The sequence below is a fragment of the Copadichromis virginalis genome, linkage group LG2 (genome assembly GCF_057382275.1).
Source record: "Copadichromis virginalis isolate Kocher_CV1m ecotype Utaka linkage group LG2, C_Virginalis_male_GT1.1, whole genome shotgun sequence".
In the NCBI taxonomy this organism is placed as follows: domain Eukaryota; kingdom Metazoa; phylum Chordata; class Actinopteri; order Cichliformes; family Cichlidae; genus Copadichromis; species Copadichromis virginalis.
Window position 1 is genome coordinate 6,863,044 of NC_140619.1, and position 18,766 is coordinate 6,881,809.

Here is an 18,766-nt window from a genome sequence, read left to right on the forward strand (position 1 = left end):
ACAGCAGGATGAAATGGAATAGCATGTTTAAAACATGGCCTACTATATTTGCTTGGCTAATATCAAGAGTTAACAGTATTCCCTGTCAGGTGAGTGACATCACACATTTCTTTATGGTTTTATTCATTTTGGATAAAGGATTTTTATTTAGCGTTAAGTTTTATTTAAAAAAAATCAGCTCTGCATTTGATGATAAATATACATTTATTAAAGTAGCTGCATAGCATAATGCTAATTTATGCTACCTTCATTCTTAATAAACTATGCTATATTATATAAATTTATTTAAGATTTCATTTAGTGCAATTCAAAAGTCAGGTGACAGAAAATGAATAGGTAGCCATTAATTCATCATTTCCAAAGTAAAAGCACCAAACATTTTACGGTCCCAGCTTCTTAAACGCTGACTTGCTGACTGATGTGAGATCTTTGAGTCTCAGATATTATGGTAAGTTTATGCTCATTGAGTTACACGTGCATCGTGTTTTATTCATCACTAAGGCTTTTGTGAACCATCGCAAGAGTTAGACCATCATTCAGGCAGCAGTGCCTTAATATACATGAGACACACCACTGCACTGGTTGACATTTCCTTTATTATGATGAACACAGACCTCTTTGGTTTTTTTTTTTTTGTCACTCTTAAATATAACTTCCTGCTGCCTTCCACACATAAAAAGAGATTATCGATTTGATAATGTTTACATAAATTCTGTTCTGTTTATTAATATTGTTTCTAAGAAATTGAGCTATATATCACTCACATTTGTTTCACTATTTAAATATTGCTAAACTGACAGAATAGAACAGAACATAGAACAGGATAAGAGAATCAAGTTGCCCCCGAAGCATCCCTTAGTTGTGCTGCTATTTAATTTCAAGTGATATCTAAACAACCCTGTGTCTCGGAATTGCAATGAATGAGACTGCCATCTTTTTAAAATGCTGCAGTTATGTGTCCTTTATTTTTTGAATATATACTGAGCGATTAAAAACTTTAATTTTGCTTTTATGGTATTTTACTAGAGCTTCTCATATCTAGCATGTCTTTAAGCTAAGTTCTTAAAAACAGTGTACAGTATAGTCCTTGAGCTCATGGCTTACAGCTCCAGAAAAGAATCACTGGGCTGTCTAAGATTTTATAAACTAGAAACTATATACATAAAATACATATATACATAAAAATGTAAACCATTGCTAGACATTTATAGGAGGCTTTCATAAGGTGTTTTAGATACATAAAGGCTAAAAACAGGTAATTTTAGCCTGTTGCTAGGTTGGTGCAAGGCAACATGAGGGCATCATAATATATCTTGCATAATTCAACTTTAGTGGATATAAAGTAACGTTACAGTTGTGAAAAAACAAGGATGCAATGCTTTTATAAGTTATTATATGTGCATGAATGCTAAAAGAATCATCAATTTTACCTTGTTGCTAGGAGATTGCTATGCAATAAAATGACATCATGATATATGATATACACTCAACAAAAATATAAACGCAACACCTTTGTTACTGCTCCCATTCCCCATGGGATGGACGTAGAGACCTAAAATTCATTCCAGATACACAATATAACCATCCCTCCCAAACAGTGGTCACAAATCAGTCCAAATGTGTGGTAGTGGGCACATCTGCTATATTGAGATAATCCATCCCACCTCACAGGTGTGCCACATCAGGATGCTGATCTGACATCATGAGTAGTGCACAGGTGTACCTCAGACTGCCCACAACAAAAGGCCACCCTGGAATGTGCAGTTTTTTGCGCTATTGGGGGTCTGGGGACCCAGAACCGGTCAGTATCTGGTGTGACCACCATTTGCCTCATGCAGTGCAACACACCGTCGCATGGAGTCTATCAGATTGTCAATTGTGGCCTGTGGAATGTTGGTCCACTCCACTTCAATGGCTGTGCGAGGTTGTTGGATATTCGTGGGAACTGGTACACGGTGTCGTATACGCCGGTCAAGCACATCCCGAACATGCTCAATGGGTGACATGTCCGGTGAGTATGCTGGCCATGCAAGAACTGGGACATTCTCAGCTGCCATCTGCCCTGAACAATGTGAACCATGATTCATTTGTGAAGCGCACACCTCTCCAACGTGCCAGACGCCATCAAATGTGAGCATTTGCCCACACAAGTCTGTTACGGCGACGAGCTGGAGTCAGGTCAAGACCCCGATGAGGACGACGGGCATGCAGTTGAGCGTCCCTGAGACGGTTTCTGACAGTTTGTGCAGAAATTGTTTGGTTGTGCAAGCCAATTGTTCCAGCAGCTGTCTGGGTGGCTGGTCTCAGACGATCTTGGAGGTGAACCTGCTGGATGTGGAGGTCCTGGGCTGGTGTGGTTACACGAGGTCTGCGGTTGTGAGGCCGGTTGGATGTGCTGCCATATTCTCTGAAACGCCTGTGGAGACGGCTTATGGTTGAGAAATGAACATTCAATGCACGGGCGACAGATCTGGTTGACATTCCTGCTGTCGGCATGCCAATTGCACGCTCCCTCATTGCTTGTGGCATCTGTGGCATTTTGCTGTGAGACAAAACTGCACATTCCAGGGTGGCCTTTTGTTGTGGGCAGTCTGAGGTACACCTGTGCACTACTCGTGATGTCAGATCAGCATCCTGATGTGGCACACCTGTGAGGTGGGATGGATTATCTCAATATAGCAGATGTGCCCACTACCACACATTTGGACTGATTTGTGACCACTGTTTGGGAGGGATGGTTATATTGTGTATCTGGAATGAATTTTAGGTCTCTACGTCCATCCCATGGGGAATGGGAGCAGTAACAAAGGTGTTGCGTTTATATTTTTGTTGAGTGTAGTTAAGGATGTTCAGGGGCCTTACATGTACCTGTAAACAAAGTTTGGTTGCTCAACACCTAATGGTCTAGGAGGAGTTTGTGGACAGAGAAACAAATAAACACACAAAGACACAGACAGACCTGTTACACCTTGTTATAGTAAGATATAGGGATATATGGAGGCAGTTAATTCAGTGTCAAAACACATATGCACCCTTATGTTGCTTTTTTACAGTTTGTTTTAGTTAGTTTCATAAGCGTGTACTGTAGTTTTAGGATGGGTTTTTTTGCCCACAAAGGGGCAGGGGGCTCTTCCCAATAAAAGTGAGTTTTTCCTCCCTGCTTTTGCCAAGTGGTTGTTCATAGGGGACTGTGTGATTGTTGGGGGAACTCTCTCAATACTAAAGTGCCTAAATACCATTAAACTGAACTAAATTTAGTCGAGTTTTTGCCCAGTAAATTACAAAACTAAACCTGAACTAAAATAGTGCACTCTATTTTAACTCGGATAAAACAAAAGTGAATGCATCATTATGCTTTAATACTACATATAGCTGCTGTAAATCTGCCACAATGGCAGCTTGTTCTCTGAATAACATTATCATTTTTTTTAATTTTTTTGTAAAAGTGTAAAAAATGAATGTGCAGAGCAGGATCTTTGAGAAGTGGTGAGCAAGTGTTGAGAGTGAGCATATTGTTCACCCTTCACTTGACTGTCAATCCCAGGAGTGCCCGCCCCCTCATGATACTGGATTATGGGTTGAACTCAATCTGAATGCTGAGTAGCACGAAAGGCGGTCTCCTTCTCTCTTTGTCTTTTTCTGCCTGGTGTGTGTCACTCTTCTCCGTCTGGCCCTCTGAAATAGATGTATTCACATGACACCACAAACATGCCGGCTGTTCACACCTGCTGATTCGCACAGTATGACACAGTCAGGCAGACACACGCACAGATGCACACGACAGCTCATGCACTTCATTCCCAGTGGCTAGTCAGCGGTGCGTGTTTGACCACCATATCTTCCAGTTCAAGCAAAGGCTTCTTTTTTTTTTTGAAAGAGAAGACTCAGTGTTGTCTGCTCATTCTCGCCAATGTAAAATACACACATTAGCTTCCATGCAACACATTCTATCCCAGTGATGCACTCAGGAAAAATCATGGACTTTATTCATATATCACTTTGTCTTACAGTTTTACGTTGAAAGTGACTGATGTATTTTAGCACTGGCCGAGTGTAAACAATTACTCTGATTGACCCAATGGGAGAGCTGTAATTACAAGTCAATGGTTTCCTGTCAAAGTTGATGGTTCTGGCACAGCTGGTGCAGTTTTTAATGAAACCTGCAGCACTAACATTTAGTACATTTGTATCAATGTTGAGAGGTCCTTGTAAAACTTACATTAAAATGTTCCTTTCATTTTTAAAATAATTCAATTAACTTTTTTCTAATTATTTAAAAAAAAAGGCAAAATATTTGCAGCCTCCAGCTTTTCAGTGTAAAGAAAGACATTTGGGACTTGCATAGATTTAGATTTTGGGGAATAAGCAGTAGTAGGTATGCCCCCAATAAATGCATGACAAAAGTAGAGGACTTTTATTTGTGGTTATGATGTTACTCTGAAACATTATGATGCCCCCAACAGGGGCAGATATTTATTCTGCAGCAGTGGGTCTTTCTATACCTCTGAAAATATATGAAAGTAAGATAGTAAGAGTCTGAAGGGAAAAGGAGGTCCAGGACTTGGCCTCTCATTCTCTAACGTATTCTCAGTAAAGAAGTGGTTGGATGTGGTGGTGTTAGCTAGATCGTTAACTTCAAGCTCACTTGATTTATTAATAGGGTTAATAAATCAAAGTAATAGACATTTTATTAAGGCAAGCAGATACTATTTATGGAATTAAAGATAACATTCCCAAGTTAAACACACACAACATGACATGAAAAGTAAGGCATGCCTGTTGATTCAGCACATAAAAAATTGTCTAGGGAGTAAATATTCCAGAAGAATGTGGAAAGCCTTACAGGATTACTGTAAATTCAGTTTTCTTTTACGTGTCACCTGGTGCCTGATTTTTGCGTTTGAAGACTTAATAGTGGATGCTGAGAAACTGGGATTGTTAATTCACTCTTAATGGAACAAATTTTAGATGGTTTAAGACCATAAAGGATTAATTATATTTTATCAGTGTTTCCACCAATATCTGTTAGTGATGTTGTTATTTGAACAAAAGTGGAGGCTTCTCCTTGAAAAACTGTTGAATTATAGAAGAAGGTGAAGAGGGGAAAGGCGGTTGGTCCAGGTGGAGGTATGAAGATGTCCAGGAGTAAGAGCAGTGGATTGTTTAACACAATCTATGAGACTGAGAGGACTCTGAGAAATGGAGGGATAAAGTTGATGAAGATATGGGAAAGAGTTGTTGAAGTTACGTTAAGGAGAGAGGTGACGATCAGCGAGCAGCTTGGCTTCATGCAGAGAAAGAGCACCACAGATGCGATTTTTGCTTTGAGAGTGTTGATGGAGAAGTATAGAGAAGGTCAGGATGAGTTGCACTGTGTCTTAGTGGGTCTAGAAAAAGCATATGATAGCATACAAAGAAGATTTAATTATTACAGTAATGTTAGGTCTTTTTTCGTGTATAAATCAGGTTCACTGGGGTATAGTTTGCAATAATTTATTAAAAAATATTTCCTTTCAAACCTACTACTTAAGAGTTCAGCTTTTCTTAACCTTTGATAAGTGGTAAGTCTTAGTGTTCCAAAATGCATGGCTCATAAGTGTTAGTACTCCACTCCACTGAAAGTATTTTATTGTGTAGTCTCAGTTCAGCCTGTAGCCAGCTCAGCTGATTGGTTGGCCATCCAAAAGACCTCCCCACAAACTCATGATCACCTATTGATTGACCTGCTGCATGAGGGTTAGCTTCAGGTCCTCCACACCACATGTCTCTCTCTTTGCATCAGATACACTGCGTATGAGCAGCGCTGACCTGTGGGGCGCTCCAGTCACCTCTTATTGGGCTTGACACTGCTCGATGGTGACAACGCTAATTGTCAACATCTGGGAAGTGCTTGCCATCCCTCAGCCCGGCGCAGAATGAAACGTGGTGATCTGTCATAACGTGTCAGAGGAAATTAGCATCAATTGGACGTCGGTATGTGGAAGAGGGAGGGGGACAGGAGTGGAGGATGCCCAGCCGACATTATCAGGGCTTTTTGTTAGGAGGGGGAAGAGGGCAAATGGCTGTTAGAGGAGTAATTTCAGGGCAAAGAGATTTGCATGATTGTGTTTCTTCACAGATTCACTGTGGGAAAATAAATTCTATTGCAGTTACAACAGAAAGGGATAACACTACTGCTGTTACTAATGATTGTAATATTAATACTAACACTAATAGTTATTCTAATTCTAATACAAGTACACTACTAAGCATAAGTCTTTTATATTTTGCTTCCAAGGAGCCTGACTTTATTGTATTTTTTTTTTTACGTGGTCTTGAGCAATAGCTCTCCAGACTTTCTGAAGGTCCTTCCAAGGTTTTAATATATTTTATATTAATTTTTATATTAATTTTATTCCAATTTCTTAAAAAATGCACCAAACAAGGGTGGCTGGCAAGCAAGAATTGCTAAGAAAGGAAACGGGGAGAAAAGCCTGAGGTATGCCAAATTTCACAAGAACTGTACTGAAAATCGGTGGGAACAGATCCTAGGGAGCGATGAATTCAAATGTGAAATTTTTTGTGTCTAATTGTCGTCAGTATGTACAACATGGAGTGTCTAACACGTTGGAGGCTTTATCATGGTTTCCGCCAGCGGTGTTGGGGGTCAAGACTGATGGAACTATAAACACAGAGAAGATTTTGAATATGATTTAGAAAGCGTTTGACTGGCACTGGCTTCGTTTTTCAATATGACAATGATTCCAAACACACTGCAGGTGCAGTAAAAACATACCTGATTAAAACTATAAAATGGAACACTATCAGTCATGGATTGGCCTTCCCAGAACCTGGCCCTCAACATTATTGAAGCAGCGTGGCATCACGTCAATAGGGAATAGAACTATGGGGCGATCGTGGCTCAAGAGTTGGGCGTTTGTCTTGGAATCGGAAGGTTGCCGGTTCGAGCCCCGGCTCCGATAGTCTCTGCCGTTGTATCCTTGGGCAAGACACTTTACCCGTTGCCTACTGGTGGTGGTCAGAGGGCCTGGTGGTGCCAGTGTCCGGCAGCCTCGCCTCTGTCAGTGCACCCCAGGGCGGCTGTGGCTACACTGAAGCTTGCACTCACCAGTGTGTGAATGATTGTGTATAGTATAGGGGTCCTTAGGACCAAGTAAAGCGCTATACAAATCCAGACCATTTAACTAAAGGCATCTGGCATCCAAAGAAAAGCCTTGGGATGCTCAAGAAGCCTGGAAAACTGTCCCTAAGGAATACCTTGAAAAATTACAAGAAAACCTGCCAAAGCGAATTAAGGTTGTGTTGACAAATATAGGTAGTCATACAAAATATTGACTTTGCAAACTCCATTTGCACCTTTCAATGCTTCTATTAGTATATTAATATTAATGCTTTTTAAAAAAAAAAGCATCACTGCTTAAGCTACTACTAATAGTACTTTTTTAAACAATCATTATGTGATTGTAATTACTAGTGATACTGTTATTATGATTGTTGGCCTGCTGCTACTGTATCCATTACTGTTACTGTTACTTAATACTAAGAGGTTAACTGTTTTAAGTAAATCACTTACGTTTGTTTATTCATATATTTAAAAGAGTAATTTAAAATATCCACCTAATATATTAATATTGTCAGCAGTGTTCTTATGGCCAACTTATCGTGACCTGCTGTGAAAGTTGAAAAGACAAGTTGATCTTAAAGCTGTTACACTTCAGCTTGTAATTCAGACTTGGAGAAGCCTCAGGCAGGGCTCTCCCAAAGTGCTTGCTTAAGAAAAGCAAAGAGTGTTACCATATTTTGGCTTCACATCAACTTGTGTTAAATTCTCAGGCCATCACATCTCATCTTTTAGAATTGTCTTTTGTTTTGGTAAAGAAGCATTCCTGACTTCTATTTTATTCCCATATTTTTAACTTTTCCATTCTTGATCCACACGGTAATGTGTTGTATTTAAACCATTTTACAGCCCAAACTGTAAACTTTCATAAAGCTTCTGAGTTTCATTTGAATGAATACAGTAAGGGGAACACTCATGAATTCACATGTGATAAAAAACAAACTAGATTCGTGTTTATCTTGTCTCATGGAAAAGCCCGCATTGTCACAATATCTTTGTCTTATCAGAATAAATCAATATTGAATTTATGTAAAAAAATGCAATAGCACAAGCACAACAACCGGGATAAAGGAAATTCACTGGGTTATTAAATAGTAGAAGAAAATGAAGAATTTCATACCCAACTGAAGCAACACGTGGGCCATTGAAAACACAAGATTTCACACAGTACATCAGGTGGTGATGACCTTAAATCTGTGGCTGTTGTTAAAAACTGTTAAACAGTATTTTCAAATGGGCAGAAAGTGGTATACCTGTCTTTATGACCTTTGACTTTGTTTATTCAGGAAAGCGACAGTTTGTGGTGGGATGCCTTTGCGACAGAGTTTTTTGAAGAGGATGCCACTCTCACGCTTTCCTTCTGCCTCGAAGATGGACCAAAGAGATACAGTAAGAACACACACAATCATCTCATTTCTTCTATTCAAAAACTCCTTTGTTAATAACCACTGATTATCCACATACCTCAATTAGTAGGTGCCAACTGAATATTTTAATTATGTTGTATTTTAAGTAAAAAGCATTTATTTGTGACAGTTCTGTCTGCACATTGGGTTTTTTTTTTTTAACTTGTTAGGTCATTTTTAAGTGAACAGCCTTTTCTGAAGTCACTCACTACTCTCTGAGCAACACTGTAGTCTATTATGCTAAAATGACATTTAAGGTACTAAAAATCATAATTTTTATCACATTTTCAGACTAGAAATCTGGATATAAATACAATGTTCATGGAATAAAAGAAATAATACGCAGTGTTCTTTGGGAAAACCCATAAACTCAATGTATGGCTTAGCTACTGTGACATCACCCATCATCAGTGATTTTGTGAAATTTTGTTTTGAAGTTGAACTTTTTTTTTTTCATAACCATGTTGGCGCTGTGGATTTTTTTTTTTTAAATTGGACATCACAACTGAGGAGTGGATCTGAATAAGAAACCAAGGTTAGTCCTTGGTTATACAGTAAGGTGGGCAGTCACAACATAGTCATGCCCTAAAACAATGGTCCCCAACCCCCGGGCCACGGACCGGTATGGGTCCGTGAATCGTTTGGTATTGGCCCGAGTTGAGGCTCGGGTGTGAAATTTCTGGTTTTCAGGGTTTTTATCGTTAACTCTGTTTCCCTGGGTCTTTTCCTGTGTTGTAGTGGTGTGTCTTATTTTGAAAGAAATATTTAAGCGTTACCATAGCGACCAGAGCACATTAAGGGGCAGAGAGGAGGACGTTACTCTCAATGTTTTTGGCGCATTTCAGGAGGACGCTGCTAATAAAGTTACACAATTACACAGTGAATTTGTGTTTGTTATTATATTTACAAAATACCACAGTTTTTGTCTTGGTAGTATCATTTTATTTGTTGTATTTATCTGCGACACCTTAAAGGCTGGTCTGTGAAAATTTTGTTTGACATTAAACCGGTCCGTGGCGCAAAAAAGGTTGGGGACCGCTGCCCTAAAACAATGATGCCAAAAATGCAGACCACAGCCCTCTAGTGGTCCTTGACGGCACTGCAGTAACATCTAATTGAAATCACAATAAAGTGTTTAAAGTAAAAAAAATATTAAAAATATATTTTTTAAAAAGTCACATGAAATGTGTTATTCGCAATTATGGTGGCTAACACGTGCTGCTGAAGAAGCCTAAGTTTATATGTATTGCTGGAATTTTTCAAGTGTGGGTCCAGAACACCAAATAGTTTTGTGTCTTGATTAATGATGTAATTAAGTAGGACCACAAAATATTTTCAGGAAGAGTTCAAAATGGACCTTTACATTGTGAAGTTTGGGAATGGCTACCCTGATTTATTGTTTATGTTGAGCTTAAATGGGAGTGTAATTAAAGAGCTAAAGATTCTATATACTCAAACCTAGTGATTAAGACCTATAACTCATCAGCAAAGTGTTTATTGAGATATTTACACAAATGAGAAGTGGGGCAGTTTGTTGTAAATCTTTATAGGATCAGACTATAAAGATCAGCAAGAGTCACCCCCTACTGGCTATAAGAAAGAATGCGTATATAAGCCTATTTATTACTGGCTTCCTCTTTAGATATCTACATCTGTAACTATCTTGCTGTATGTTCAAAACCATTAAATTCATAAGGGGCATTCTCTTAAAACAACCTGTTTTCAAGGGTCTTAAACCACCACTCTGTGTCCTCTTATGGGGATGTTGGTGGCACAGTAAGACTCAAGGCATGTTTGTAAGTGGCTGAGCAACACAACTTGCCATTTCTTTTTTTTTTTTTTCTTCTTTTTTTTTATTGAAAACTTCCACCTACACATACTCAGACACATACTCAGACATTGTTCATCATTTCTGGGACTGACTTTGTGCTCAAATGGGAAAAAAAGTTGTAGACTACTTCCACTTTGCTTTAACCTACTACATCTTCTTTCAGTTAAGTTATTGATTTCCTGAATTTCCCAAAATGCCTTCATAACAGCTCTTAGGGAAAAAAAATGTGTGAACTTCTTCAGTTAGCGAGTCAGACATTTCCAGTAAAGCTTTGTAACCACTGAGTCAACCATTTCTGCATTCGGCTACACCGAGGCACTGACAGCAAGAAAATTGGTATCTCTTCTTCTTCTAACAATAGGTTTTTCTCTGCATGTGATTGCCGAACATTGGTGCAACATCACATGTAACTACTGGTAACCTCTTTCTGAAACTTTCATCACAGGCTTGCGTTGTGGGTTGCACTTTTTAAATAAAGATGCAAGCATAAACCGCAGTCTCGAAAATAGACAAATAATGGTCATGTCTGTCTTGTGAAGACACAAAACAGCTGCTTTTGTATAAGATCATAGTCGTGGGGCTTTGTGACAGCTTGGTACTTTTTACCTAGAAGGATGCAGAAGAAAATGATACCATGTCTGCTTTACTTCCAATAGGTTTGAGAAGTTAAAGGAGTCATATTGGTCTTCAGATAGAAAATGTCTTGTTCATTTACTGCAGTGTTAGAGGACCAGTATTTTGTGCACTTCAAGGTTTCGGTGGACACACATCTCTCTGGAAAATACTTGGTGCTTAAGGGGGAAAAAACATAAGTAGATTAAAAAAAATATCCAGTCGTGGAGTTTAAATTTCAGTTTTTTTTACCTTACTGACAGTGAGCTTAAACTAAAGGTTTGGCCTAAATAGAAACACAGTAGGTTGTTAATTTGACAAATTACCCCTCTGATTTGCTTCTTCTCTGAAGCCATGGCTGCTGGAAGCCAGTAGGTGTTGCTATGCATGTAGTCAACCACTATACCAGAATAAAACAGGATTTCTTGAAAACATAATTACAACTGGCCTCAGAATATCAAGGAGAATCCCTTGTTTCTTTATTAAAAGAACACTGAGGACATCTTTTAAAGAAAACTTATGAATTAACACAGAGAAAAAAACACCTTTGGCACCACTTTGATGCCTTATACTCTTAGAGCTGTTTGCATGCTGTAGGCTGCTCATTGAGTTGATTACATATTATTCCTGTAAGGGAAATCAATCAGGTTTCAAAGAAGAGTTTAACAAATGCAGACATACACGTTCGCACTGAGAGGTAGATAGAAAGAGCAATACCAATCTCATGGGCGTTTAGTATGAAGATGGAGGCCAGAGGGTATTATCTAATATGGAACAGGTAGATTGACTCTAAAGCAAAGTTAGCAACATGTTGAATCTAGTTTGTTTAATCCACACACAAAACGAAATGAAGAAATTGCCATTTTAGGAGCGGCTATTAGAATGAACAAATTGCCAGCTAGTGGAGGTGCCGCATAGAAGTTATGGTTGGTTAAAACTGTTTCTCAAGAAGTAGCTAAGCAAATCAGTTAAAAGAAAATGGCTAAAGACTGAGCTGTAGAGGTGCTAGGAGGAATATTTCATAACTTAAGAGAGAGCCAGCCTTGCTGCTTCCCCCTGTTTTTCATTTCTTTTTTGTAAGTCAGTGCCAAGAATATCTCGGTAGCATCCCTTCTGTAGTTATTCATCCAGAGATACAGAAAGAGCTGCAGTGATTAGTTGATCAACAAAAAGGAAATCTCAGGTCATCACTATCTCACTATTTTGATAATTAAAGATTTAAAAAATAATGTGAGTAATCCTTTGAGAAGAAAATATGAATATTTTTGACTTTTCATGAAGGCAGAACTCAACGAATAAGGACCCTGTTAGTGAGAAGTTATAAATAGCACTTTTGACAATTTTGGGCCATTTTTTAAACATTTTAATTAATCTGGTGACTGAAAATTTGATGAGAGGGTTGATTTCTAATGGAAATATTTTTTTTACCTTGGGTTGTACAAGCAAATAATGTGTTTAATTACACATTTTGCTTACACTTTTGCATAGCTGAGCCAAGTTTAAACTCCAGCACAGACAATAAAGACAGGAGTGTGATATCAGCCATCTCCTTTTTTGTAAAGAAGGCCAGTTAGTGCATTCCCCAACTGCTCCTTTAAGGTTTGCAGGGCTTTGGGTTTCTAAATAGTTGGTATTGTATTGTACGCTTTCAACTCCTGAAAATAGACCGCTGCTGTAGTATGTGGTTTTCTGCAGCAAATGACAGAGCACAGGCTTTTACTGAGTTTGTGATATTGTCCCCTCCATCTCATCTGCATAGGTTTGTATTTTGATATCTGAAACATATTGAATATCACACAGACATAGATAAGGACGTGGTGCTCTAAAATGAGGCGATGTGTGTGTAGCATCTGCTGGGTTTGTGTGTGTGATGCAGCTTAAGTTATGGAAGAGGAGGAGGGGAGAGGAGAGACGGGCAATGGAGGATTGTTGTGAGCTGGGCCCTGGTTTGCTTTTCAAATGTAAAAATAAAAATCCCCATTGGTGTAGAGACGGTAACCTTGTTCCCCCGGGAACGGGAGGCTTAACACCATGGCGATGATGACTCACCGTCCGTTTCAAGCCTTCCTCGATTCACATTCAGGTGCTCTAAGTTACACACAGCGAAATACATAATCGAGGAACAATCCACCAACCTTACACGTACCAAGCAACAGATCCGATTCTAAAGAATAACAATGAATCTGAAAGAGATGTGGCTGTCTCGCAGCTTTGCACTGGCACCTATGCATTGTATACATAAAAACACAGCATAATGCATCATATAGCAATACTTGTAGTCATATATATTCCAGTTAGCTATTTTGTCCACTGCTCAGTACTGTAGTTATTTTTAGCAACAGCTCTTGAACTGCTTACAATGACTCAGCAGGTAGGAGGACGGAAGTGCCTTGCTTAAGGCAACTTAAATATTTGTTTAGGGAGAAGTTCCTGTTGGATAACTTGAAAACTGCAGTAACTTGTTACTTTATATAATGACTGCTGTTTAAAAGTTACACTGTTTCCTTTTTGCATTACCAAAAACGTCTACAAATTTGCAATTTTTTGTGCATATTGATGTCTCTGTACAGCTTTTGGCTAGCTAAACTTTAAGCTAGCTGTCTGTTTCGAACTTAAAGCACCCTTGTTTTTTTTCATTAAGCTGCTGTCCTAGATTTTTCTTTGCAGCTGACTTACACTTTTCTCACCAGATCGCCATTTGCATTCAATTTTGTGAAAAGCTATATTTTAACCTAAACTGTGATATTTTCTTGACACAAACCAAGTAGTTTTGATGCTTAAATCTAACCAAACATTCAAGTGAAAACAAAATTAGGTAGCCATTAAAAGAGGAACTTTAAATGGCCCACACAAAAATCAGGTCTAAAATAAGGTCAGTTTATGCCACCTACTTCTTTTCATGAAACCTTCAATGGGCTGTTTCAGACACTGGGAACCAGTGACTGATATTGCTTGGCTGGGTGACTCACCCATTTTGTCAAAGCTGCCGGCGTGGCTCGTTTATATGCAAAGTGTTCTTTGGTGTCTGTAGCTTGATGCACCAGGTTTTGGCATGATTGAGATCGTACTCCCACCTTGTCTGTTTTCAGTGCAAGGGATTACTACTATGAAGGATCATATTTAACCCAAAAACCACAATCATTTCCTTACTGTAACCAAGTAGATGTTGGTGCCAAAACCTGTGAAAGTGGGTTAAAATGAAACCAAGTGAAAATCAAACACATCTGCAAGTGAAAAAAAAGACCCAATGGCACATTAACCTCAGTCTACTGCCTGAAAAACTTACAGTGCCACTACTGTCGCTCTAACTTTGTGCTGCCGACTTTCTGTGTCTCTGAACCGGTGCCATTATCTTTCAGCTGCCAGTACAGCTACATCCTCCATCCTTTTGCTTTTAGATTGTACTGTTGGCATCTCAGAAATTGAAGCTCAACGTGCTGTTGGGCTCATTGTTAGTCATTCAGCACAAGCGCGTCAGCTAACTGCCTAACATATAAAATGTAAATGTGACCCCCGATGTGGCCTTACTCTGAAATCCTCTCCCAGCTTCCAGCAATGTGAGAAAGCGCTGATGTTATTGTCATGCAGGTCAGAACAACACTGACCAGTGGAGATGCGAGTGTGTAGGAAGTGGAGAACGGTTAGCGGTGGTTAAAGGGGCCATGCATACATGTTGCAAGAGTGAGAGAGACACAAAAGGTTATAACATTTAGCACAGTGGAACAGCATCTCCTCTGACAGAAATATTCTGAGTAGAACAAAATGTTTTTAAGCTAAGTTCTTAGCATTATCTTTGATAGATTTAAATCATAAGGCTAGAGATCTTATCTTTTTTCCCCTCATGACATTTATACAATGAAACGAGAATATATGGACCTATAAAGATTAAACATGTTAAGCAAATGAAAAGGACAAGTCTTGACATTTGTGTTTTATTAAACAGCTTCTGCTTGTAAAGCACACATGCTTATGTTTGAGATGACGTTCATTAAACTGTTTATGTATTATTCCATTAAAACAGTCCCAATATGTTTATTTTTCATTTTCTGCGTAACGTATGGAGGTATAAACACAAAAACTCCCGTCCTCGTTGAAATGGAATCATATTTGTTTGAGTCATGCAATAGCTTATGCGATAATTACAAGGAAACAATCATTTCACTCCATTCTGGGGTGCTCTAATTTCATAACGTTCAGCGGAGGAAAAATTAGAAAAGCTAATTTACCTAATCTGTTTTTTATTATTGCATGGACCTGCGTTCAGGTGTTTTGTAACTCGTCTCCAGCTGGTGTTCATTGTGGCTTCTCAGAGGAAATGGCTCATATTGGATGTGCTTGCGTGTTAATTGTTGGAGGACAAACGGTAATAGATTTGTATCCTCCTTGAGCCCTCTCTGCTCTATGCGATGCTCCAAAATCAGTTCTGACCTTTAACTGGAATTGAAACAATTAGTTATTGATTAAGTACTCAATCTAAAGAAAATTGATCTTCAACTTTGTCAGTTTGGTAATTAATTAGTCATTTATTATAAAAAAAAATAAAAATAAAAAATAAACATTTGCACCTCCCTGCTTCTTAATTTACTTTTCTGTTAATTATCTTTGTAAAAATATACATTTTGGGTGGTTTGGGACTGCTGATAGGACAAAGCAGAAATATAGACATATTTTATGGATTAATAATAAAAACAAAAAAGTAATCGGCAGTTGAAACCATGATCCAAAAATTCCAAACATTTACAGTTTTTACCTTTGGCTGTACGAACTTGTGAAGGGCACAGTTTTCTCCACATTTCTGCTTAAAAGGTCACAAACCATCTTCGACTGGTTCTATCATTAAAGGAAAAAGTAGCCTCAGTCTGTGTTAGGCATGTGTTATTTAAACAGTATAGAACATCCAGAGTTATTTTGCCTGCTAATATATCTCTTATAGATTTTTTTACACTTTTATGGTGCTGTCCATTGCCATTGCTGCTCTTTGATTGGGTTTTCACTGAAGTGTTTTGAGGATTTGTTTTTTCCCCCCTTTGGATTTCATTGTAAATCGAATGCCTTTATTACTAACAACAGTCAGCAATTCAAGCAAGCAATTTGAAGATGCGTTTTTGAGTATTTTTTGACACTTTTGAGCAGTGGTTCGCAAGCTTTTTCAGCAATCCCCCACTTTTTTCCAAGCTGTAACCAAAAAAAGAGAAAAAAGAAAAAATATTCTGTTCCTGGTAGCATCAGCAGCAGATCAACAGGTTAAATCAGCTGCAAGTCAATGAATGTTCATTTAACCAGCTGGTTGGCTGGTCAATTCCCAGATTTAACTAGTAGTTTCTTAACCAAACCATATCTAGAGACTGACCTAGAAAAGCTTAAACTAATGGTTTGCTTGCTGGTGAAATGGTGGAGAATTTAAAGTCACAATATGTGGCTGTTTTCTTAAAAATTATTCCCCACTTTGTGTCATTAACGAAAAGCAAACAGGATTGTCTGTTGCTTCTAATTGTGATCTACATGTATCAGGAACAATAAGCATGACAGACGACAACATAAGCAGCTTATCCAGACAGATTGCATTATTTCTTCCCTCGCCTTGTTCTTGCAAAGATCTGAAGAGCACTAAATGTGAGGAGTGAGAATTCGCAGCCTCGGATATGCCATTATAGTTTATAGTTTGGACATAAAACTTAACAACATCTTGTATTGCCATGACAGCATATTGCTTTTGATATAAGTTAATATTTTTAATATGTTCTTCTTGGCGTCGTATTTTATCTTTGGACTGAGCGTTTTGGTGCACATTTGTGCACCCTTGTATGTGTGTAAAACAATTCTCAACCGGTGCAGGCCAATTACTGTTTTCTACAGTACACCGAATATTCAGAACCTCTATCTAATTATACTCTCAATTGCTGTGGCCTTAACATTCGCCCCAGTACCTTGTCTGGCTCTGCAATCTATGAGGCATCTGATGAAAGCTGCACTCCATGATGCAATCAAAGAGCAAGGCTCATTTTAGAAGTAGTTCAAACAAGAGAGGGAAAAGTCTGCATGTTTAGTGGGTTGGTTCAAGGCAAACTGCAAAAGTGATTCACAACGCATTTACAATTCATCTAGTTATTCTTGCATTGCAGCACGCAATAATTGCAGCGATAAAATGACCACAGCTAATAATCTTTAAGCAAGCATGAGGACATAATGAGGAGGAAGAAAACACGGGGAAACTGTTTTAATACTCTTGCCTCTGCCGTGAAGTAAGCTTAACAAGGAGCTCACATGGTGCTATGAATTAAAAGTGGCAAACTTTTAATCAATAACCAGATTGCGTACGGTTGGAAATGTGATAATGATCAGATCTTTTCTTGGACCAGTCTTGCATTTGGCAACAAGACCATAATGAGTGTTTTTAGCCATATAAGGCCAGTGTTATTGTATTGGTAAAAATGTCTGACTTAAACATACAATAAAACATTTGTTTTATACAGTGAAATAAGAGTTTCATTTTTGTCTTGTCCTCAGAAAACTTCATAATGTACCACAGGTTTACTCAGCAGTAATGACCATTTCCCTGTATGTAGCTACTTTTAAATGAAGCATTTACAAAGCATTTTAGCTCAAAGCTATACAACTTTAGCAACAGATGTAAATTTTGAAACCATTAAACAAAAATAAGGTTTTTATAAGGTTTATAATTTATAAGGTTTTTATTTAAAACAAACAACCCCCCAAAAAAACCCTCCAGGGTGTTTTTCATCGAAAGAAAAGTAAAAAAAAATGCTGTTTAACCACTAAAAGCTCCACTATGTTAAGCAAGTTATTACTGACTTTGCCTGTCTTTTGTTTGCTACCAGCCAAGTAGAATACAGTGGGTTTATGAGAACTTGTTAGGTAAAAACAGCTGCCTGCCAGCGACTGCTGGAAACAGGATGGACTGAACCATAGAGTAAATGTGCCGTCAAATGAAAATAGTGAAAGAGGGTAACAGCTGCATCGAGCTGCCGAGCTGCATGAAAATTCTCTGTAGTTTCATCAGTACAAATAACCGCTTACACAATGTATAGTCATAAAAAACTGAATGCTACAATGTAACATGTGTTTGCATTAATGCATCAAGACCCCCAGTTCAGAAGCCAGACTCTATCTTGTCTTCAGGAATGCCAAATTTATATTCAGCTTGCAAGAAACTATAATGTCATTGGTGTGCACTGTGTCCTTTGTGTATAATTACATAACATAAATCATTTATTTGTCCAGTGTTGGCCTTTCCCTCTGTTTGTGCATGTGTTCATGCTTGTATGAACACATGCACAAACACAAACTATGTATCTTTTTGTGTGTTTTCCCCGTTCAAGCGACGGTAAATGTTTGTGCGTGAATGTGCTGGTTGGAGAGTTAAAGGGATCTCAATTCTTCTGTGGTGGCAGTTGTTTTGAAAGGAGGAGGTGGAGGTGGTGGTGGTGCGGGGATGGCGATGGTGGGGGGGGACGGGGGACGGTGTGCGAATCTGCTTTACAGAGAGATGGATAGGATGGATTGAAGGTGTAGAGCGGTGATTGGCAGGCGGGATGATGCGGCCCTGGCTCAGCTGCAGCGCTGAGATGTAGGCTGCTGCTGATTGACAGTCGAGCTGAGCCTGGGAACCGCAGCGCTGGATTGGCCACAAAGAAAGACGGAGGGAGAAAGTGCAAGAGAGGAGAGAGAGAAAAGATAGATTTAAACATAAAAAATGTACCCTTAACATTTTGCTGTATATTCTGTTCCTGGATAGTTCGACACTGCCATCTATTGTAAACTATGCTGATGGCATTT

General features: G+C 38.7%; 1 protein-coding gene across 4 annotated transcripts in view; it reads left to right on the forward strand.

The window, feature by feature from the left end:
• ldb2a (LIM domain binding 2a) overlaps positions 1-18,766 on the forward strand; it is a 115,884-nt gene that overhangs the window by 18,050 nt on the left and 79,068 nt on the right. For all 4 annotated transcript variants that reach the window (XM_085469321.1, XM_085469322.1, XM_085469319.1 and 1 more), the window contains exon 2: positions 8,407-8,509. In XM_085469321.1, coding sequence (XP_085325447.1) covers positions 8,407-8,509 — 103 coding nt within the window. The remainder of the gene's footprint in view (positions 1-8,406; positions 8,510-18,766) is intronic.